This window comes from Dysidea avara, chromosome 1 (assembly GCF_963678975.1).
Source record: "Dysidea avara chromosome 1, odDysAvar1.4, whole genome shotgun sequence".
In the NCBI taxonomy this organism is placed as follows: domain Eukaryota; kingdom Metazoa; phylum Porifera; class Demospongiae; order Dictyoceratida; family Dysideidae; genus Dysidea; species Dysidea avara.
In genome coordinates this window covers 23,717,940-23,742,457 of record NC_089272.1, presented here as the reverse complement: position 1 = coordinate 23,742,457, position 24,518 = coordinate 23,717,940, and the positions used below count along the sequence as shown (strand labels likewise).

Here is a 24,518-nt window from a genome sequence, read left to right as displayed (position 1 = left end):
TTTGAAAATTGCTAGATAATTGTTGGAAATTATGCACATTGAGATAAGCCATGTGCACTTCAATTTGATTAGTTAAGTTTTACGGGTGAAAATATCAAGCACATAGGGCCAGTATTATATATAAAACTAGTAATCGAAATTGGCACAAGAGTAGTGCAGAAATAACAAACAGAGTTTAAAGAATTTAAACAAGATTAATGTTATAGCAATATGTCACGTGCTGCACATTACAATACGCTGGTGACCACTATTTAGAACTAAACGCATGTGTATACTCACACTCACATTTCAGTTTAGGGGAAGGTAGTTGTTTTCTGCTGTTCTCTCCCCACCCAGCCCTCTGTCCCTGATGATTAAGGGCTTATTCTCACTGTTAGCTGTGTCAATGATTATATAATACTACAATGAACTAACTGCATCTGTGTTCAGCACTATTTATGCATACAAGCTACCCCATTATATACATGCATGTGATGATTTTTTTCCTTTCAGTAATTCTCCTGGTGCATCTGTTGACATCTACTCTGGCGATCACCCAATGTATTGGATGGCTAGTTCCTTGTGTATTATTGCTTAATCTGCTTCACATATATACTGTTGATTCCCAATAGGTTATACACTGGCAAAGCGTATACAAGAAATTGTTGGTGTCATCATCAGGACAGATAGTTACCATAAGCAACAGTGTGTATATGTACCGGCAATGGTTATAATACCTGCAAGTGTTATATTGTGTACCAGCAGGTGTTATTGGGTTAGCAAGATCTGCTCTGCCTGCTGGAGGTGTTATCATGCCTGCAAGTGCTATGGGTGCGAGAGTCACCTGTATCAGCATTGTTCCAGCAAGAGTTGAAGAGTCTTGTGTGCCAGCAAGAGTTGTTGTGCCAGTTGCTGTTATTTCAGCAAGAGTTGGTGTGTCAAAATGAATTCTCCATTCCTATAGCATGGAATGTGATCATGGAATGTGATGGCATGGAGTCCTACTTAGGTGTCCACCATTCCTAGTAAAACTTCTACTTTTTGGCCTCATTATCACCCAAGTCAAGAATCGAACTTGTAGGGAGGTTCTTGTGTACATGTACCAGTGGACTAAAAGATTTGTAGGGTAATTTATGGTGGCAGGACTCCATGCACCTACCAAACTCCACTACAATTGGAGGATTGAGTGGCAACAGCCTTGTTTGAATCGGAAGTTTGAGTGGCCAAGCACCAACGTTGAAGTATGATAGGAGTTTGCCAACAAGAAGGTGAGCTAATAACATTAATGTACCAGTAAGGGGGGATGAAACAATGATAGCTTGCTGGCTTGCAACCTTAGTGAGTTTTGGGAAGATATTTACACCAGCAATTTGTAGGTGAATAGTACATACAGTAGTTGGATGCAGAAGCTAATGCTTAAGATAGTGATAGCTAGCCATTTTAGCTTAATTTTCTACTTATTAAAATCTTTTCAATTTGTAAAAAAGTGGGTTGGTCAAGCCTGTGAAACAACTAATTAAGCTGATATGTTTCCTAAATCACATACAAATTCCTGTGCCTAGAATGACTTGTTCAGCTACCGACAATGCCGAGCTCCTATTATGAATCATATACTATAAAAATATTCTCTTGCCAGTTTAATAGAATAGCATCCATTCTCATCATGGCTCTCCACAAATACCTTTTTTTAGAATATGCTGTATGACTATCACATTACAAAACAATTTCTTATTTTCCAGGGCACAGCCTATATATATATATATATATATGTAGTATATACTTGAAAACCATGCAATGATTTACAAAAGACAAATATATTATATACCTGTATTTTTAATTTACTAGTACAAATGTGTGGTACATTTCTGCTGTACATCGTACTTCAATATTGGAAGCATAACTGAAACGCACAGTAATATATTATGCAACTACTATAGTTAATCCCGTACAAAGGTTATTAATGTCCGTATTACTGTAGTATCTATAGTGTGTAGAAAATAATCTGAATGTCAATTTCTTTAATCAGTAGAATTCCTTCCTGATTAAGAAAAAAAAACAAATACATTAATTTGCATATGTAGTACCTGAGACAATTAATGTTATTTACTTATTTATTAAGACTTTACAGCACACATGCTGAAGGTCTGTAGGACTCCTGGTCCTACAGCATGTTTAAAGTTGCTACATAAAGTATGTTTGAAAAGGAGAAAAAATCCATGACTGGACCCAAACCTACAGCCATCCGATTAATGCTCAAATGCTTACAGGAGTCTGCTAGCAGTCAAGATGTCTTCTCCTTGTTAATTTCAAGTATTTGCACCATAGGAAACCTTAGAGAGTGACTTTATTATCTCAATATGTGACCTAATTATAATCAGGGAAAACTATCGATGTACACACATGAGTAAATATTCCTTGGGAATACCAAAAGCTGCAAATTTTGGTATTTTCACTATAGGTGCAGCTAGAATATAACTAGTGTTTAACTTACTTTAGTTCATAGCTATTAAGCTAGCTACTAGTATGATCCTGATTTTTAGCAAACAGTATCTGTAACACAAGCATGCACATAACCATGGATAGTTGGTGTATGATGGGCAGGTAAATGGTACGTATATTAAATGAAAGGTTATATGGAGTCTCAGGCCTTAATAGGGGCCACTCAAAGTGATGGGAACTGTCCAAGGTCAGTGGAATTTCAAGGTGACAGCTAGAGCATTCCACTAGTACGTGTCTCTCGATTCCACTTGTGAAAATCAGCAACCTTAAAAATATGTTTTATGCGTTTTTAAAAAGATTACAATACCCAGGTGTGACCATGGAGGCTGGGGTTAGGGAAATTAATATCATTAATAGGGAGTTGAGGCCATAATTCTTTAGTAGAGGCAAAAAGAAAATTTATATTATGTGGTATAAATGTGTAGTGTAAAATTTGGTCACATCATGATTTACACATTGTACAGTACCACTGTTATACTGCATGTGCTCAGTGTGTTGGAAATTATGCTACATGATTTCATGATTTTCCAAATCATACTAGTACAATTTAATTTTAAAATGAAGTAGGATTCCAGCAATAAAAAGTAGTAATCAAGATATATGAATGATGGTAGTTAATACAACATAGCTATGTGGGAAAATCCCTACATAGGCATGTTACCACCATCTGTTCAATTTCAAAGCAGGGATTTTCCCCACATAGTTATGTCATTACATGTTTCTGTATTGACAAGCTTTAAGCCTTCCCAAAGTCCCTAGTGGGATAGCATTCACTGATTAGCTACCATCACTCAAATCTCCTGTTTCACTACATTTTAGTGCTGAAATCCTTATATTAACTGTACCAGTTTGGTAACAATTTGTTGTAGCATGTGTAACTATGTTATACACATGTGGCTGTGACTGCTTTATTAGAGTATCTCAATCACTACTTGCCTTGAATGAGCTTTGCAATAGAATAAGGGGCATGGATTTCCACGTCTAGTTTTCCACTACAAAAACACAGCTGATTGCAACTAGATCATATAAGGGTATTGTACTGATCATTGATGGCATCTTTTGATCATTTAGGGATGTGGTCAGACAATGCAATCGTTATATAAGTGCAGCTACTTGTATCAAGTCCACTTACAGTAGTTTAAGCACTTTAAATAGTCTAAAGCTCCTCTAAGGAAAGTGCCAATGTGGAAAATTAATGCATCAGTACGGTTTCCTTGCAGGGGCTGTAGCAAGCTACTGTACATATGTAGTTATGCCCACTCACCCACCTCCCCCGTATTTCCTTCGTTCTGTTTCCTTGCATGCAACCATGTGCTTAAAAATAAAAGGAAAGGCAAAGTGCAGAAAGCAAATACTTATCAAAACCAGAAAACGCACATCTCACCCATGAGTTTGTTATTGTGGCATGAAATGGTGGCCATGCGCTGCTTCATTTGGCCTCTAACCTTGCAACTGTGGTCAGGCTGGTGAGCAGGCAGGCAGACAGGTTTTCGCTGGTTTGCAAAAGGCTGTCTGTGAGTGTTTTCTTGTTTTTAATCACTAAGGTTATTCTGTAAAAATGATTTTTGTCATATATGATGTTCTATATATAATAGTAGAATTTGGGTTTCACCCATCATTTTAGGGGGGGGACAGGACTAATATTCAGAACACACAGTAACAATCTCAATTACGCAAAACTATTTCGCATAAATATCACACATATACTATACCTGCAGGTTCAGAAGTGCTGTGATTGTAACTCTGAGAGTTTCCCTCGCCACTAGATTCATCAGTTGGTAGTGAAATAGACTGTATAATAGACAAGTACAAGGAAAAATTAGGAATTTTAATAAAAAAAGGGATCATTGAAATAAAAAGTAGTAAAACAAAGATATACTAGTAGACATTTACTCCATCTAGAAAGACTTTAATCTCAAATTCTTTTTATGCTGAATTAGGAATTAAATGTCCACTAGTATATCTTCAAGACTAGGCTAACTTCCTTGTTTCATTGCTTTTATTTCTACGATCCCTAAAAATTCCCATGTTTATTGTTTGTTTACTGCTTTTGTAACCTAATTCTGGCAAAGTGCATACCACATTAAAAGAGAGAATGGCGCCATGCTTAATGTTTCATCTGAGCACCTACTCCAAATATAAATTACATGAACCAACCACTACACTTGTTTTCAGCTATGTTCAGCCTATTACATGTACAGCATTACACACAGTATGAGAAGTGCCTATGCAAAATATGGACAAAGCCTTTACAAACTACCATGAATTGACACCTTGTGCTGTTATCAAAAGTAAATAGGACACAAAGGAGGACAGAGGCATACCGCATTATTTGTATAGACACCTGGAGTGTCTATTTCTTATAATCCACTTGTGAGCCAGCTGAAAAATCCTGTTGCTCCTTGTAGCAGTACTGTCGACATCCTTTGACAAGTTATGGGTTTCAATAGTTATAAATTAAGCCACTGCAATCTCATACATGACCCCATATTTACCCCTGGCTTTAATTTAAGACCCGGGATTTATTTGAGCCCGGCTGTAATAGAGATATATGTATACAGTAAGTCGATGATGCTTTCATTGTACTGTGGTATTTCAGACTAAAGTGTTGACATCTAACAGTGAAAAACTTACAAAGTCCATTGCCTTTTGCTTGTGTGAAGGCGTCAGTCAGTCAGTCAGTCAGTCAGTCAGTCAGTCAGTCAGTCAGTCAGTCAGTCAGTCAGTCAGTCAGTCAGTCAGTCAGTCAGTCAGTCAGTCAGTCAGTCAGTCAGTCAGTCAGTCAGTCAGTCAGTCAGTCAGTCAGTCAGTCAGTCAGTCAATCATCCAGTGTGTCAGGCAGTAGAAAATCCCACAGATTTTAAAATTAGTATATATATATATTAATAAATTCATAGCCACCTATTGGAAACATTTAGGGTCATACTAAGGCACCCTTGGGCTTGGTTATACCTAAAACCAATTGAGAGAAAGTGCAAACCTCTATTAAATTACTGTCTAATGTAATTTTTGCTGCAGAGACATTATTACAGTACATTTTGCTTTATTTTATTTATTTATTTTTTGCCCAAAAACAAATATAAAACTCTTCAAAAATGCCACACTACAGTAATATTCGAGGATACACTGCTAATCACGCTACTGTTACTTTTAACAACGTATTCTATACTTATGAACACTACATGGTGCTACTAATACTAGGTGATAACATACAGTATGTCACTTTAAAACAAATACTATCACTTAATCAAATATATATTACCTTAGATAGTCGTGATGTAACATCACCTCCACATCCTACACAGGGATAAGGCTATCAGAGAGTACCTTACTGTACCACATTACCATACCTTTAGCCTGTAAAGATGACTCCATGTCTTTAGCTAATGCTTTAACTGCAATGGTACAATGTGTCTTCATTACATCAAGCATTATATAAAAACTTTCAGTGTGTCCAGCTTTCAAAGGCCGTGCAATATAATCCAGTAACTTCATAATCTTCTCAGATTCTCGATTACATGATTTGATATCAGATGCATCATCAACAGTGATAACTCTCTTTGTTATGAAGTGTGGTATTAGTGTGTAGACATTGAGAACTTCAGTTAATTTGGAGTAATTTTCTGTAAACACCATTTCTTCTGGACATTCTTTCAACTGCCCTGATAGAATATATATAAAAGTCAAATCTATGTGCATAGCAAGTAATATCAGCTGGTGATACAATACTGTATGTAACAGATGCTTAGACATTTATAATAAATAATATACAAATACACATGCACATGTATTATAATTTTAGAAATACAGATCTTACCTGGAAATCTAATTTGCAGCTTTATATTTCGTGTCTGTACAAAAAGAAGTTTAAGGCATAATGTAATATATTGGCAGCACAAAGTGTCACTGTTACTATGCTAAATATACTTCTGTTGTTTAGGGCTTAACTTCCAACAGTTTTCCAGAGTACCATTCAATAAAATAATATGGTACCACCAAAGTACAACATGGTTAGAGCTTTCTTATAACTGCTTGAGCATGAGTACAGTGACTCAGTACACTGACAAGTAATAAACTGTTCAAGCAACACAAGCTATTGTGTAGATTCAAGCACACCTTGTGAGTCTCATTAAGTAGGATTGTACCAACACCAATATTATGTTGGTATCAGCACATACCAGTGCCAATATTATTATGAGTATTGGTATCAGTCAATTGCAAGTCTAGAATGCAGATATTTATAGTACAAGTACTATGAAAAGTTGTGCAAGTACAATTAAAAGCACTGCAACACTCCAAGTGACTTTGTGTCCAAGTGGTAAACATTTTGCATAGATTGGTGTGGGCTTAAATCTGATTGTTTTTTTTTTCAGTTTGTTTCTGAGAGTTTTTTGCACCGACACTTATTCGTTAGTCCTTTTTCATACTATGATATTTCACTGACAAACAGCCATATAGTGATCATGCTATGTATACTCCATTAATATGTTGTATCTCAAAATAATACATTTATCAGTCATACTTTTAAAATGAATATTGGGTATTGGCATCAGATGTAAAATGTGGTATTGGTACAGCCTTATCATAAACATCAGAATACACAACAGTATTATATACTCACAATAAACTCTACACACTCTAAAGTTCAATACGCATAGCAGGTACTCTATGTGGCTTTAAAATTCACATGCTCACTGTGTATAGTTATAGTTAAATGGGAAGGTAAAATTTATCTCTTTATTTATTTTTAAAATTTATCCCTATAGAGCAAGCACTCCATAATAATAAGCAATGGGGAAGCATAGAACTTATGCATAAAACACCACCTAAATAACATCACATGTATGCAGACACAGTGTGTATATTAGCACTAGCTACATCAATTACCAATGATGTTTTCAGGTGCGTGGGCTTATACCACAGTTTGTGCAATTTTAATTCCATCCATCCATGATATTCACATTGCAATCCGCGAGGAATAGGCATATTTATGTGATCTAAAGGTAGAGAAATCACACAAGGCTTGGTGTTACAGTAAAAGCCACATTTTAGATTGACAGTATTTTGTTGTTTGTTGACGTGCTGTAATGCACTGACTACAGTCTGCTGAACCTCAAAGTGAATACACTCAGAATCCATCATGTTTTTTCTCACTTGAATTTCTAAGTGGGAAATTTTGTCATATAGCACAACGTACTGTCCAGAATTGGTACAAAATGTAACAAGGTTTGAGTAAACGCATCTCTTGCCTTCAAATGAAACTTGTAGTTTCCAACTACTCGCTTTCTGAACTAAACAAACAATCAAACAACAAAACAGTCCTCTTGGAAAAGTTCCTGAATGGAACTGAATTACAAATTCAACACCATCAACAGGAGGCATGGATTTAAATAAATCACATTCTCCATCCTTGTAGGAATCCAAAACAGCCAACATCAAATAATCATTACTACCATTTGTGGGAAATGGTGTAATAATGTTCAAATACTCAAGCAATTCAAGAAAACACTGCAAGTCAATACCTCCAAGTGAATCTGTGTTGATTTTTTCAATCAAACTCCGGCTAAGAATACCCTTGGATTTTAGATTTGCTAAGTCTTTATAATCAACAACTGTCCCATCAAATGAGCAACAAACAAAATTAGTCAAGTTTGTAAACAGCCATTGTGGGTTAGATATCACAAAGTTGTTCATTCCAGGAACATCATGAAAGTAGAGCAGAATACCAAACATATGGTGAAACCTCAATGCAGCTCTAACTTGTATTTCAGCATTTTCCTTATCGCATTCCAGAATTATTCTTTGATACAATGCTACAACCTCTGAAACTGCAATGAAAGATTTCTTTTGTGTGTTACACATTAACCTGATTTCTAGTTCCAATATGATCCAGATGATTGGCACTTCATAAACAGCCTTTTCATCTAGTTTTCGTTTGACTTCAGAGCATATTTTACTTGCTATTGAATCTTGTGAATATTCTTGCTCTCCATGCAGCAAGAGTGTTATCTACTGCAAACAAAATTTTGTCACAGTTCCAGATAGATACATTATCACTGGGCTCCAATTGTGAAACTATCTCTTCTAGTTGGTAACTGACTGTATCAACATCTTTTTTGTTTACTTGATCAAGATGAGTACCAACAAAACAAAGTCCTGGCTTACTATCTCTGCCTTTTTGCAAAATAGCCACATCTGGAAGAGGAACATCTGTAATTATGGAGTCTTTCAAAAGTGCAACTAGACATTTTATTAAATCTCTGTTAGTGTAATTCCATGGATATGGTTCATAAGATTTGATACCATTCTTGTAATGATGCACTAATACTCGCTCATCAAATCCCTTAGCTCTCAATACATGAAGCATATTTAAGACAACAAATGTAACAGTAGCTGAAGTATTAACAGCTGGTAACATGTTTATGAATTGTGGTTGACCACCAGTGTCCAGTAACGTGAGAATGTCCCATACTGGAAGAGGCTTGTCAAAATCTTTTGCAAGATTAGGAGACTTTGAGTACAATCTTTTTTCTGTAACAGTATGTTTAGCAAAGTTGCCTGTTTTAAAAGATGGACTTTTAAGTAACTTCAACTGTGCTTGTGATGGTATTTCATTACCTGGATGTGATACTTGCTGATAGACTGCAGAGGGTCCTGTCTCAATAACATCTTTCCCACCTGTATTAACTGTGGGCTGCTCTGAACAAGAGGGCTGTGGTTCAAACACCAGTTTGTGGTGAAAACGTAGTTTAAGTTGATGAAGTTCTTCAATTGGATTAAGATCAATCCACTTTGTTCCTTGTATTGTAGCCTTTCTCGCTATCATAACTTGTTTGGTGTTACCAAGGCCTGTACTATGGTACTGATGTCTAAACTTTTCGTTTTTAAGAAAACGCACAAAACTTGTTTTTCCAGCTCCTGATGCTCCACAAAACAAGATTTTAGCATGTCTTACCTTCATGGTATACCCACCTTTCTTTGCTTCACTTATCAAATGCATCATTTGTTCATCTATGTATTTAACAACACAAAATAGCATAAGGTAGCTACTTGTACTTGTCATATTTTTCATAAAATACCCATGGCAATGCTTTAATTACACACACATACACATGTATGTTAAATCTTTTAGCTATTATAATGATAGTCGGTTTTCCATCAAAAATTTTATTTGGAGGAGTAATACAAGCTTGGGAAACTGAAGGAATTTGGGAAAGTTATGTACTTTTGTCAACTATATAAAAATTAACTTTTTTGATATAACAGTTTTTTCAATGGTTATGTCCGTCATGTTTGGTTGCTATTGATCATTTTCAGTGGTTCGATATGACTTAGCAGTTTGCTGTCATTGCTTGTTTTTCCAGACTATGCTAAGCCACAAAAAGCAATGTTTACCTACCATCTTTGTGGTGGAGCTTATCAGTGTGCTATGCATATGATTTCCTCAGTTGTCTGTTATTTGTCCAAATTCATTCTCTTAATATTATAATCTATGTAACATTATGTTCATGTATCTAATATCATGTGCTATCTTGGTGTCACTTTTTATTATTATTATTATGTATTGCTATGTACACTTACTAGCTTTGTGAAAATGTTATGTGCTTAGCATTATGGCAAAGTATGCAATGATACAGTGGAAGTGTGGTGTGTTTAGCTAGGCAAATATACTATGGTGTATATATATGAGCACATGTTTGTAATGGAGTCCTGAATAAATAGTGGTATCACCATTACTCCCTGGGGTGTGCCCCATAGCAACCAACATGTGTATTATATAGTTATACAACGGCCACGAGTGCTCTGCCTGATATAAACGCACGAGCCTGAGGGCCATCAGGCCCGAAGGCAAGTGCGTTTATACAGGCAGAGCACGAGTGCACGTTGTATAACTGTTATGTACCACTCACCTAATAGGTGGGGAGAGTCTCATAAGACAGCTGTAACACTTATAAAGGCCAGGTTTCTAACATCGATTGTGGGTAACCAAGCTGGACGTTGCGATGACGTTCCCCTGCAGCCACCTGAGATATTGAAAGCTAGTACGCTATGGGTTATATCACTAACCTGCATTCGCTGTTCGACTCGCATCATGTAGTGCTCAGCATGCCAGCGTGATCACTCAATCGCCATATAGACTAAGCGCCAGACTGATCGCCATAGTGATTCTCTCGAGCGAAAAAAAGCAGCTAAATAGACGGTTTAAGTAAACAAAACCTAACTACAAAACGATACTAGTCTAATTCTTACTATTCACACTGGCTAAACTTAAATCTGGTGGCATGACAAAACTGGTTCCCACAATCGAACGTAAAGGTTAGTATTATTTAGAATATATTTGTTTTATTGAGTCATTGTCGAAGTGGACTACAGTTTAATCTGGGCTAAGATGGCACCGGACTAGTAAGGTGTATAAGTACGTTTATATATATGTAGACTAGAGTTGTGGCCACACGTGTTGGCTTTTTCAATTGCCATTGGCTGCTTGTAAACATTATACGTATTGGTGACGTTATGGCCCACAATCGACCTTTACATGTCAGGCTATAAAAGAATTCGAGTGATCTGTGAAGTGTCTTTCCACCTATTAGGTGAGGTGTCGTAGTGGTCTTCGCCACCGGCACTTGTGCTATGCTGCACAAAACCGCAGCCAGTGCAATATCTGTATACCTGCACTGGCTGCGGTTTTGTGCAGCGTAGCACAAGTGCCGGTGGCGAAGACCACTACGACACCTCACCTAATAGGTGGAAAGACACTTCACAGATCACTCGAATTCTTTTATAGCCTGACATGTAAAGGTTGATTGTGGGCCATAACGTCACCAATACGTATAATGTTTACAAGCAGCCAATGGCGATCGAAAAAGCCAACGCAGGTGGCCACAACTCTAGTCTACATATATATATAAACGTACTTATACACCTTACTAGTCTGGTGCCATCTTAGCCCAGATTAAACTGTAGTCCACTTCGACAATGACTCAATAAAACAAATATATTCTAATAATACTAACCTTTACGTTCGATTGTGGTAACCAGTTTTGTCATGCCACCAGATTCGAGTTTAGCCAGTGTGAATAGTAAGAATTAGACTAGTATCGTTTAGTAGTTGGGTTTTGTTTACTTAAAATGTCTATTTAGCTACTTTTTTTCACTCGAGGGAATCACTATGGCGATTAGTCTGGCGCTTAGTCTATATGGCGATTGAGTGATCACGCTGGCATGTTGAGCACTACATAATGAGAGACGAACAGCGAATGCAGGTTAGTGATATAACCCATAGCGTACTAGCTTTCAATATCTCAGGTGGCTGCAGTACTGCAGGGGGAACGTCATCGCAACGTCCGGCTCGGTTACCCACAATCGATGTTAGAAACCTGGCCTTTATAAGTGTTACAGCTGTCTTGTGAGACTCTCCCCACCTATTAGGTGAGTGGTACATAACAGTTATACAACGTGCACTCGTGCTCTGCCTGTATAAACGCACTTGCCTTCGGGCCTAACGGCCCTCAGGCTCATGCGTTTATATCAGGCAGAGCACTCATGGCCGTTGTATAACTATATAAATATTGTACTTTGCATGGGAGAATCAAATTAAGTGTACTGTATTTTCTATAAAGTACTGTATTACCACCATGAGTGCAACATGGAAAAAATAGCACAAGGGTGTGGGCAAGAGACTAATACAGCACAAGGCAAAGCTGAGTGCTGTATTCAACTCTAGACCATGCCAGAGTGCTATTTTTATCATATTGCACAAGCATGGTGGTGCTTTAACTGGTTTAAAGTGCTTTCTCAATATCTTTGTTCAAAGCATTCATTTTGTAGACTCAAACTGCATTGGTTTTCAGCCATCAGACTATTGGTAAGTGTCTATATAGTATAACTTTGGTTATAAAACAAACAAATATCTCCATTTTGGCTACTTGTAGTAATTTAAATGTTACGCACATGATCAACAGTGCTGTATTTTCTGTACGCAGTACTGTATTTTCTTTTCAGTGCTGTATGGAAATAATAGCACCCTTATTCGTTTGATCTTCGCCCACGCAAGTGGCCATACAGTACAGTTATGTGGATAATGGTACAAATAGTTATGCAGAAACAATCCCACTCAGACAGCACAATTGATCACATGCATAACATTGTACGTCACTAACACTAGCCAAACTAATCCTATCAGTTTTCTCTACAACTACTATTTACTCATAATCTGACTGCCAAATATTGAAGCAGCAAAATGAGTACTCATTACACATTGGCAGATAAAAGTTTGGTAAATCTACCACACAGCCTATATTATATATAAGTAGCACCCTTGGCCCACTGCTCTTCCTGCTATACATCAATGACCTACCATCTGTCATAAAATTCTCAAGTATATTCCAGTTTGCTGATGATACCAAACTATCTAAAAGTATTGCTGTTTCTTCTGACCAACTGTGCTTACAAGAAGATCTCAACCATTTATTCACCTGGAGTGTTAACAATGATTTTAGATTCAGTGTACCCAAATGCATCCACCTGAGTTTCAACAGTAAATTCACTACCACATATTCTATTGATGGCTGCCCACTCCCACAGCTTCTTTCTCATCGTGACTTAGGTTTGCAGCTTTCATCAGATATGTCCTGGTTCAAGCACTATCAAATCATAACTGCTAAAGCCTATAAATATTTAGGACTGCTGAGGCGTGTCTTCCATAGCTGCCATTCTATCAGAGCCAGAAAACTTCTCTATTTAACTCTAGTGAGATCTCAGTTAACTTATTGCTCACAATTGTGGAATCCTTATATGATCAAAGATACCACTATTCTTGAAAAAGTACAAAGACGAGCCACCAAGTTCATTCTAGCTGATTATGTCAGTGACTATAAACACGCTTACTCCGGTTAGGTATCTTACCTCTAATGTATATGCTCGATCTCTATGATATTATGTTCCTTGTCAAAGCTTTACAACAGCCATCTTCTCAATTTAACATATACAACTACATATCATTTAGCTCTTCCAACACCAGGTCTTCGTCTTCTAACAAACTAAATCATGTCCGCACTAATAGTAACTATGCCAGAAACTTTTACTTTAATAGAATTCCCAGGATATGGAACCAATTACCTTGCATTGACATCAACCAGTCCCTACCAGTCATCAAAGCTACTATTCAGAACTATTTATGGCAACACTTCACCACAAATTTCTCTCCTGACAATCCCTGCACCTATCATTACTGCTGTAGATGCAGCAAGTGCTATGATTCTGGACTGACAATTAACTTTACTACATAAGTTTAATTAACTCCTGGCTGCCAGCACAGGTTGCTGGCAGACCATCAATGCAACTTTTTCTTCATCTATACCCACCTACACATGTATAATTGTAATTGTATGTTGCATTGTAAAGCATTAATAATAATAATAATAATAATAATATACTAGTACACAAAAAAAATTAGGAATTTTCAACTAGAGTAGGGACCATAGCACATCAATAAAGCACTGAAACAAGCTGGAGTAGTGCATGATATTAAATTACAGTAAAACAATAAGAAGTGCTATACCCCTACTGTGCATTTCCATTAATAGGAATGGTAATCGAACCTATCATATAAAGTTACAGGTATCTACCAAGCATAAGTGCTTAAAATGTCTAAATGTGTGTTGCTCAAGGAAAGTGTTGATTAAAATCTCAATATGGTGTTTCATTGCATTGCATAAAGAGGAATGAGACTAGCCTGATTGAAAAGACAAGGCGCAGAAGGCACACACTCATCGTAACCCTAAAAGGCACATTCCACCAGTGAGTTATTTTATTGTAGCATAAAATGGTGGTTGTGCCCTGCTTTGTTTGGCCTCCAGTCTTGCAACTGGTCGGGCAGGCAGGCAGACAAAAAATTGTGATTTAAAAAAAAAAATTCTATATCCAGCTGCCTGTAAGTGTTTCTTGGTTTAATGCTGCATTTGATGTTAGCTGGACTAATATTATTCCGTAAAGATGATTTTTGTCATGTAAGATGTTTCTAGGATAATTTTTGAAGTCAGCATTTTAGCAAATTTCCTTCAATTCACCAAATTTGCCAAACTTTAGTCACATCAAACTTGTGTCATTTGCAGTATAAAATATATAACGTAATTACTTGGGATATGGCTGGAGAGGTATAAACCTTGAGATTGCACCTTTAATGATACTGTATATTACTACTCGTATTAGTGAATGTACATCTGTACCTTCAATATCTGTGTAGTATTTTCTATCATTATGTTCTGTTAGATGCTCTCTTTGAATGGAATACTTGCAAATCTTGTAAATAGCCTTCGGAATTTTCTTGATACCTATACTACCAAATCTCCCTTCCTGAGTAGAGCTATCAAGTTTTAATACTGCCCTCCCACCTTCAAGTTTTGTAGACCGAAGATATTCAAGGATTGACAGAACATTATCCTCACTAGTGTCTGATAGGTAAATTGTAAGTCGATAGTATTTTGCTTTTGTTATTTCAGGGGACATCCTTATCACCTATAAATAGTTGTAAAGATGGTGTCATATCACACGTACCCAATCATAGCTGTACATTAAGTTCTTAAAATCTGTAACAGTATAGCATTGTTAGAGACCATGCCCTTGGATCTTTGTGTTTTAAAAAACCTTGGCTTTTTGCCTCAGTTTTTAAATCCAAGAAGATCCTCATGCTCGGTCTCTATAACCAATAGTCAGTACATGTAGAGGAGGTCATGGTTGCCCAAATTTCTAACTAAGTAGAGTTTCTGTGTATGCTTTTAAAAGCGTGGTTAGAGTTGTGTCCATTTGAAAACTTATAAATACAGTACAGTCCAGAGGTAACGTTACAATCCCTCATGAGTGCTCAAATCCAGGCCACGACTCGACACGACACATGACTGGAATACATCACGTGCGAAGGCATGCGGTTACTGGAGCAGCTACCCGAGGGAGCTCGCCTATCGTGGCTACAGGTGGTGAGTTAGTTAGCACACACATGCTAAAGAAATTGTGGGTCGAAAATTGGCTACTCGAGTGTCAACTGCTCGCGAGTGTAACATTACCTCTGGGCAGTACTGTATGTACGCATGTACTGTATGTGTGTGTGTGTGTGTGTGTGTGTGTGTGTGTGTGTGTGTGTGTGTGTGTGTGTGTGTGTGTGTATGTACATATATATATAAAGAGCTTTGTGTGGGAGTATCAAAGCAAAAAAGTGTTCTATATTCGCCATACAAGCACAAGTGTTCTATATTGGGCAGTTATAGAACACTTTAATAGACCACAGTTCTATAGCAGGTAGTTATAGAACTGCCAGGTCTATTTGTAGGCTGATAGCCTATACTTTGAGTGGGTAATCATTACTCATTCTGGCCAGTACAACCAATCAACCAAGCCAGTGTGGGCTGATAGCCTGACTGTGCTGGCTGACCAGTCAACCCAACCAGTACGAGCAAAACCACTGGATTTAATTTATAAACACACTTGAAGATTTCGATGATGGTTGCTTGTGGTCAGCAGCAGAAAACATTCTTACTATGTTTTGTTCACATAAACGGATGAGTCCTAGGAATATCACGGAAATAAGCTTATTATAGTACTACAATCAAAAACTTTTAGTGTTGAGAAGATGGACTAGACTTGCAAAACGACTAATGAAGGCACAGCACAGTGCAATACAGGTGAAACACAGGCGCAATGCCTATTCTACCAATGATAATACTACTCCATGAGTTTCTAATTGTTTTGTGTGTCTTGTGTGTACCTTAAGTTGACAGTTTTCTATGCCAGATAAAGCACTGCCTTTCGCTAGTGCTATACGGGAAATATAGCATGAAAAGAGTGGGCGAGAGACAAATATAGCACAAGACGAAGTCAACTTGAGGTACACACAAAACACATGAAACAATTAGAAACTCACGGAGTAGTGTTATCATCGGTAGAATAGGTATTGCATTTGTGTTGCACTGTGCTGCGCCTTCATTAGTTGTTTTGTGAGTCTAGTCCATCTTCTCAATACTAAAAGTTTTTGATTGTGGTACTTTAATAAGCATATTTCCGTGATATTCCTAGGACTCATCCGTTTATGTGAACAAAACATAGTAAGAAAGTTTGCTGCTGCTGACTACAAGCAACCATCATCAAAACCTTCAAGTATGTCTATAAATTAAATCCAGTGGCTTTGCTCAAACTGGTTGAGTTGACTGGTCAGCCAGCGCAGTCAGGCTATCAGCCTACACTGGCTTGGTTGATTGGTTGTACTGTCCAGAATGAGTGATGATTACTCACTCAAAGTAGGCTATCAGCCTACAAATATACCTGGCAGTTCTACTAGTGTAAAAATAATTATAAAAATTAAAACATGGGAATAGAGATCACAGAAAAAAGTAAAGAAACAAGACTCAAACAAGCCAGCATGTTAAACACAGAGATTTCTATTTGGACTCAATGGATATGGTAGAAACTAAGCAAAAAACAGCAATTTCTCCATAAATTAGGGGCAGATAAGTACCATGTAGAGATCCCTATGTTTAACATACTGGCTTGTTTGACTCTTGTTTCTTTACTTTTTTCAGCAATCACTATTCCCATATTTTAATTTTTTAAATTACTTTTACACTAGTTTGTTTACTTTTAATAACATGATAATAAGAGGTGCTGGTGATGTTTGATACTAAACATGTATATCAAAGTCAGTCATGTACAGTATAGCTGTTATAAATAGTCAGTTAACATTATCAGAGTTAGCAAACACCAGTGTATTATTTCAATCCTTACTATTGAATGTACTTTGTACTGTATAGTTCTGACATATCCAACTATAGGCAGTATACAGCATGCTGTGGTCAACAATAGTATGGCTTTAAAGTGTTCTATAACTGCCCAATACAGAACACTTGTGCTTGTATGGAAAATACAGAACACTTTTTGCTTTGATCCTCCCACACGAAGTTCTTTATATATATGTGTACCACTTTCACACCTCAGATCAAAGGAAAGCCTGTACATATATACCACATATTGCACTGACTCAAAATGTTACATGCACTGCTACCAGTGTGTATATCTCGTTAACTTGAGACATTGCACACCTAATAGGAGTACACATTGTATCCAGAAATCTTTGATGTTATATCTTCTCTTATATAGGGAATCAAGCAAGCTGTGATTGTGGGATTGAATTCTGCCAAACAACCTGATTCAATTTTAATACATCAACAGTAGTTTGATTTATACTTTTGCAAATGTAACAATTAAAGTAACATAATTAACACTAGTCTCTTAAAATTACTATATTAACAATAATAAAATCAGGAGTGGATCCAGGGGGGCTTTGGGGGCTGAAGCCCTTCATATTTAGGTTTTACTTGATCAATATGCTGAGTATTATAATGAAATTTTGTCTTAGCATAATTATATGATCACTAATAATACAAATACCCATAAAACCACCTTATAAACATATTTCCAAGGTATTATCAGTGGATTTATGCTAAAGTGTATGCAACAAGGACCCGGATCAGCATTGGAGGTGTACAAAATTGAGATACTCTAATAGAGCAGTTAGTTAATAGAGCAGTCAGCTAACTACTCTAATAGAACATTCACTGGAAACATGTAGTTGGTTCTGTTATGGAATTTTTCCAAATCTGCCTGCACCTATACATACAATGTAAAGCGCTTCATTCATTTACTTGTGTAGTTAATATATATGGAAATACTTAATTCAGGTACACAATTTCCATTGAAAATGCTCTCAGATTCAATCTTGTATTGTTCAAATTTCAAAACTTTCCACTTTCAACATTATTATTCTAACATGCACCTATTCAGTGTTGTGCAATTGTGAGAGGGATGCATCATGTACTTGGTTGTCTGTAACCTACCCAAACTTTTCCATTAGCAAAATGCTTTAGAGAGCCATACCTACAATCTAAAGGCAGTATATAAAATCTAATCCAAAACAGCCAAGCTGTAAAGAAAAGTGTGCGGCCCTCAAAAAGACTATGGCAAAAAAAGATGTGAAATCCAAGGTGGCGGCCAAGAAATGACTGTGATGGTAGGTTAATGGTAAAAATTTTAATAACGACAATTCAGGTGAATTTTTGTGCTGCTTGGTCTTGGCAAAAAATTCACCTAAATTGCAGTTATTAAAATTTTTACAATTAACTTACCATCACAGCCATTTCTTGGCCGCCACCTTGGATTTCACATCTTTTTCGCCATAGTCTTTTTGAGAACCGCACACTTTTTTTTACAGCTTGGCTGTTTTGGATTAGATTTCACTTCTTTTTGTATTTGTATACCCCAAAGCTGGCCATAGGCCGGCTTTGTGACTTTTTAACCTGTCTTTTTTTCTTTACCACAGGAAGAAGAAAAGATGAAGCAGATGTACTTTAAATATTTCTCATTTTATCAGTAAATGTACAAATTATATTATATATAATACATATATTTATTACAGAACTCTCCATGGTGGTTTATTTGTAACTGAACACTCTACAAAGTGACTTCTTCTTGCTGCTCTCTCTACAGGGTGAATTGTTTGTAGCTGAATTCTGTGCAGGTGATTTGTTTGCAGCTGAGCTCTTTACAGAATGGTTTCGTTGTAGCTGAACTCTCTACAAGGTAACTTCTTCTAACTGATCTTTCTACAGGGCAATTTGTTTGTGGCTGAACTTTCTACAGGGTGATTTCCTTGCAGCTGAACTCTCTACATGGTGGTTTCTTTGTAACTGAACTCTCTACAAGGTAATTTCTTCTTGCTGATCTCTCTACAGGGAGATTTGTTTGTAGCTGAACTCTCTACAGGTGATTTGTTTGCAGCTGAACTCTCTACATGATGGTTTCTTTGTAGCTGAACTCTCTACAAGGTAACTTCTTCTAGCTGATCTCTCTACAGAGAGATTTGTTTGTAGCTGAACTCTCTACAGGTGATTTGTTTGCAGCTGAACTCCCTACGTGATGGTTCTTTGTAGCTGAACTCTCTACAAGGTGACTTCTTCTAGCTGACCTTTCTACAGGGAGATTTGTTTGTAGCTGAACTCTCTACATGATGGTTCTTTGTAGCTGAACTCTCTACAAGGTGACTTCTTCTAGCTGACCTTTCTACAGGTGATTTGTTTGTAGCTGAACTCTCTACATGATGGTTCTTTGTAGCTGAACTCTCTACAAGGTGGCTTCTTCTAGCTGACCTTTCTACAGGTGATTTGTTTGTAGCTGAACTCTCTACATGATGGTTCTTTGTAGCTGAACTCTCTACAAGGTGACTTCTTCTAGCTGACCTTTCTACAGGGAGATTTGTTTGTAGCTGAACTCTCTACAGGTGATTTGTTTGCAGCTGAACTCTCTACATGATGGTTTCTTTGTAGCTGAACTCTCTACAAGGTAACTTCTTCTAACTGATCTCTCTACAGAGAGATTTGTTTGTAGCTGAACTCTCTACAGGTGATTTGTTTGCAGCTGAACTCTCTACATGATGGTTTCTTTGTAGCTGAACTCTCCACAAGGTAACTTCTCCTAGCTGATCTCTCTACAGGGAGATTTGTTTGTAGCTGAACTCTCTACAGGTGATTTGTTTGCAGCTTAACTCTCTACATGATGGTTCTTTGTAGCTGAACTCTCTACAAGGTAACTTCTTCTAGCTGATCTCTCTACAGAGAGATTTGTTTGTAGCTGAACTCTCTACAGGTGATTTGTTTGCAGCTGAACTCTCTACATGATGGTTTCTTTGTAGATGAACTCTCTACAAGGTAACTTCTTCTAGCTGATCTCTCTACAGAGAGATTTGTTTGTAGCTGAACTCTCTACAGGTGATTTGTTTGTAGCTGAACTCTCTACAGGTGATTTGTTTGCAGCTGAACTCCCTACGTGATGGTTCTTTGTAGCTGAACTCTCTACAAGGTGACTTCTTCTAGCTGACCTTTCTACAGGGAGATTTGTTTGTAGCTGAACTCTCTACATGATGGTTCTTTGTAGCTGAACTCTCTACAAGGTGACTTCTTCTAGCTGACCTTTCTACAGGTGATTTGTTTGTAGCTGAACTCTCTACATGATGGTTCTTTGTAGCTGAACTCTCTACAAGGTGGCTTCTTCTAGCTGACCTTTCTACAGGTGATTTGTTTGTAGCTGAACTCTCTACATGATGGTTCTTTGTAGCTGAACTCTCTACAAGGTGACTTCTTCTAGCTGACCTTTCTACAGGGAGATTTGTTTGTAGCTGAACTCTCTACATGATGGTTTCTTTGTAGCTGAACTCTCTACAAGGTAATTTCTTCTAGCTGATCTCTCTACAGAGAGATTTGTTTGTAGCTGAACTCTCTACAGGTGATCTGTTTGCAGCTGAACTCTCTACATGATGGTTTCTTTGTAGCTGAACTCTCCACAAGGTAACTTCTTCTAGCTGATCTTTCTACAGGGTGATTTGTTTGTAGCTGAACTCTCTACAAGGAAACTTTTTCTAGCTGATCTCTCTACAGGGAGATTTGTTTGTAGCTGAACTCTCTACAGGTGATTTGTTTGCAGCTGAACTCTCTACATGATGGTTCTTTGTAGCTAAACTCTCTACAAGGTGACTTCTTCTAGCTGACCTTTCTACAGGGAGATTTGTTTGTAGCTGAACTCTCTACAGAGTAACTTACTTGTAGCTGAACATTGCATAAACTAACTTGTTTGTAGCTGATCTAGATGAACTCTCTACTGGGTAGCTTTTTTGTAGCTGAACCCTTTACGCAGTGACTTGTTTGTAGCTGAATTCTCTACAGAGTGACTTGTTGCAGCTGAACTCTCTACTAGGTAGCCTTTTTTGTAGCTGAACCCTTTACGCAGTGACTTGTTTGTAGCTGAATTCTCTACAGAGTGACTTGTTGTAGCTGAACTCTCTACAAGGTGACTTGTTTATAGTTGAATTCTCTTCAGTGTGACTTAATAATGTTCTGAATCTCTACAGCAACATATTTGTAGCTGAACTCTCTACAGGATGACTTGCTTGTAGCTGAATTGTCTATAAGATTAACTGTTTGTAGCTGAACTCCCTACAGAATAACTTGCAATGCCATATAAATCTATAATGGAGTAAGTTATAAACGTAGCTGAATGCTTTATTAGGGTGACTGTTCTATTAGAGTATCTCGATCTCGCATATGCTACACGTAGTTGGCTTTGGAATCATAACTCAGTGGTTTGTAATCCGATTCTTCTGTACTACTGCAAGGACTTTCTATGATAATTATTCCAGCTACACACCGATTTTCAGCTCACTGTTCTAAGCGGTTTGCCTTGTAGGAGTGAAAACTAATAGTTTTTTTATTCATAAAAGTCGATCACGTAATTGTGACATAGGTTGGGTTTTGTGTCATATCTCGATGGCCTTTAACTGGATTCCTTTCAAACTACAAAAAGGCACTCCTGCGATAGTTAATCCATCTACATAGCAATTTTCAGCTCATTCCTTCCAAGCGGTTTACCCTGTGGGCGTGACAGACCTTCGACCTTATTTTACGCAAATAATCGGTCATAACTCCGTGAATGTTCATCGGATTCCTACCAAACTTGGTACTGAGATTCGCCTTAATGAGCCCTTTAAGTGAGCCACATTTCAGCCCGATCCAAGCATGCATTCGTGTTTTATTGCGGATTTTGCAAAGTGTGCGAAAAAAGAAGAAAGAAAAAACGAAGAAAAAAACCCCAAACTTTGGCCGCTCGTATCTCGGAAATGGCTGGAGCGATTTTCTTCAAATTTAGTATGTGGACTCCCCTACCTAGCCGGCATTTCTGTAGCAACTTTGGTTTCAATAGGATAAGGAATCACGGAGCTACAAAGGTGTGAAAATCGAGTTTACTTTCTTCCTGTAAATATACTCACGGTGTGGCGCGCCGGCTTCTTGGGCCGCACGACACACTACCGTGTGTCTCGATATCTACAGGCAGAAAATATTATGAGTTTTATGTGGAAACGTCTCCAGATTGCAGTATTTTAGCATCTATTTTTCAAAATTTTCCTTGGGGGGGCATTCCCCCAGATCCCCTAGTTCCAGCATGCAAAGCATGCTGGGAAGTGTGCTTCACACATCTCTACCCAAGAGATTAGTACCTTGAGTTAGCCCCCCCCCCCTTTTATAAATCCTAGATCCGCCCCTGAAATCAAACTACTGTTTGATGCATAAAATTCAATCTCACAATCATAGCTTACTTGGTTCCCTATATAAGAGAAGGGTATAGCAACTAAAGATTTTGCCAATTAGGTGAGTCTACATGCTAAAGAAGAACATGTTATTTATACTACGGGCACTCGTGCTTTGTCTGTATATACGCACTCGCACTCAGGCCTGCGACTCTCGTGCCTGTGTGCATATATCAGGCAAAACACTCGTTCCCGTGGTATAACTATTACATATATTATACGTAGTTAACATGTCTCCTTATACAAGTTCCTGACTGTAGTGACAAGTGCATCATCTACATTGCATTGCACTGCTAACATATACACACCACTGTAACACATGTAAATACAGTACATACATTCGTACCTCACAATCTACGCTTGGAAAAGCAGTACTTACAGAGACATGTAAAGAATATTTTTTGCCAAACTGTTTTAGCTCCTCCCAAACTGACCTAATTGTACTGCCAAAATAATTTTCACCACGACAAAAGAACATTAGTTTTCCAGACATTTCAGTGTAAGATTCACGTGGCACATCATTTCTAAGAAGAGGAAATACATTCATTATAGTGGGATCGTCACTTTCTTTGAAGTAATATGTATCCAAATATGTTAGGTCTTCAACAGATTGGAGTATTGCACAGTAAGTATACTCATGGAAAGTACACTCCATGATCTTGGATCCCACTGGAAAGTCAATGTCAAGAGATAAACAATAAAAGGCTCTGCGGCAATGGTATTGCTCAACAAATATCATTATTTGTGTTACAATATGATCAGATATACAATGAACATTCCGCAACACTTTAGAAGGAGCCTTTAAAACAGTGCAGTTCTGCTGGTTAAAGCAGGATGGAAACATTGCATCAACAGACTCTTGACCATTTCACATAAAATTATAACATGGAAGTATTTCTTCAAACATTTGCAGCTAAGTATATCAGTTAAATTGTGCTGTCGCTCACTTCTAGCTAAACTTTCATAATCCAGTATCAAGATATTTCGCAGATCTTCACGCTCCTTGAGAATACACAAATCCTTAAAATCTCCTGTACTATCAAGATGAGGTTGTATGGGATTCTCCATAATCCCTAAGCTGGAGTACCCTATGTAAAACAAACACAACTTTTTTATGGAAAGCTTACATGTATACTAAATTAAAGAATCAACATGATTATTATGCAAAAAAAGTCCACCCAACTTATACCGGTGACTTTTTAGTACTAAGTGAGTACTGCACTAGGCCTATTAATCAACATCAAAGCATGACTTCATTCAGTTAATACACAAGTACATAAGCCAGGACACACATAGTATGATAGTGCTAAAACAGTTCAGCACACAGATTGCTACAACTATTAATTTGTTTCAGAAGGACTGAATACATAATTGTACGTATATGCATAATTAGCGTAAAATTCACAGTAGGAACTAGGCATGATACTTGCATTCAAGCCATTTTAGTAAAACCTCTGTAGATTTCTTGCACACAGCAATGTGTATATAAAGAAACAAGTGATTAACTTGTGACTGCACCTCAGTCTGAGAGTAAATCGGTGTGCAGTGCATCAAAGTATAAATATGTAGCTAGCTCAGTATTCATACTCACTGTATGTGCATGAGAAAACAAACAAAGCAGTCTTCACCAATCTGGCTTTTCAATTCTATGAAATGCAAATAGAAGAGTAGTATGCTCTGGGTAAGATGGAATCTCAAGACACATGGTAGTGTGTCGTGCGGCCCAAGAAGCCAGGGTGACACACCGTGAGTATATTTACAGAAAGAAAGAAAATGCGTTTTCACACCTTTGTAGATCCATGATCCCTTATCCGATTGGCACTAGTTTCACTATGGAGGTGTCTGCCAGGTAGGCCATGCCACA

General features: G+C 37.5%; 2 protein-coding genes across 5 annotated transcripts in view; both read right to left on the bottom strand.

The window, feature by feature from the left end:
- Window positions 1–1,777: 1,777 nt before the first annotated feature.
- On the bottom strand, window positions 1,778–8,481 carry LOC136259970 (uncharacterized). Its single transcript, XM_066053554.1, has 6 exons — window positions 7,366–8,481; window positions 6,296–6,329; window positions 5,829–6,140; window positions 5,741–5,775; window positions 4,191–4,269; window positions 1,778–2,017 (listed from the first exon to the last, which is right to left on the bottom strand). Exons 1-6 carry the CDS (start codon window positions 8,338–8,340, stop codon window positions 1,998–2,000), a joined length of 1,455 nt encoding a protein of 484 aa, XP_065909626.1. The 5' UTR covers window positions 8,341–8,481; the 3' UTR covers window positions 1,778–1,997.
- Window positions 8,432–24,518, bottom strand: part of LOC136259942 (uncharacterized) — a 36,022-nt gene continuing 19,935 nt past the window's right edge. For 3 of the 4 annotated variants that reach the window (XM_066053530.1, XM_066053522.1, XM_066053538.1), the window contains exons 4-6: window positions 23,001–23,742; window positions 14,706–14,994; window positions 8,432–9,489 (exon numbers count right to left, since the gene is read on the bottom strand). In XM_066053530.1, coding sequence (XP_065909602.1) covers window positions 8,432–9,489; window positions 14,706–14,994; window positions 23,001–23,498 — 1,845 coding nt within the window. In that variant the 5' untranslated portion in view covers window positions 23,499–23,742. The remainder of the gene's footprint in view (window positions 9,490–14,705; window positions 14,995–23,000; window positions 23,743–24,518) is intronic. The other variant, XM_066053543.1, reaches the window with a different exon arrangement.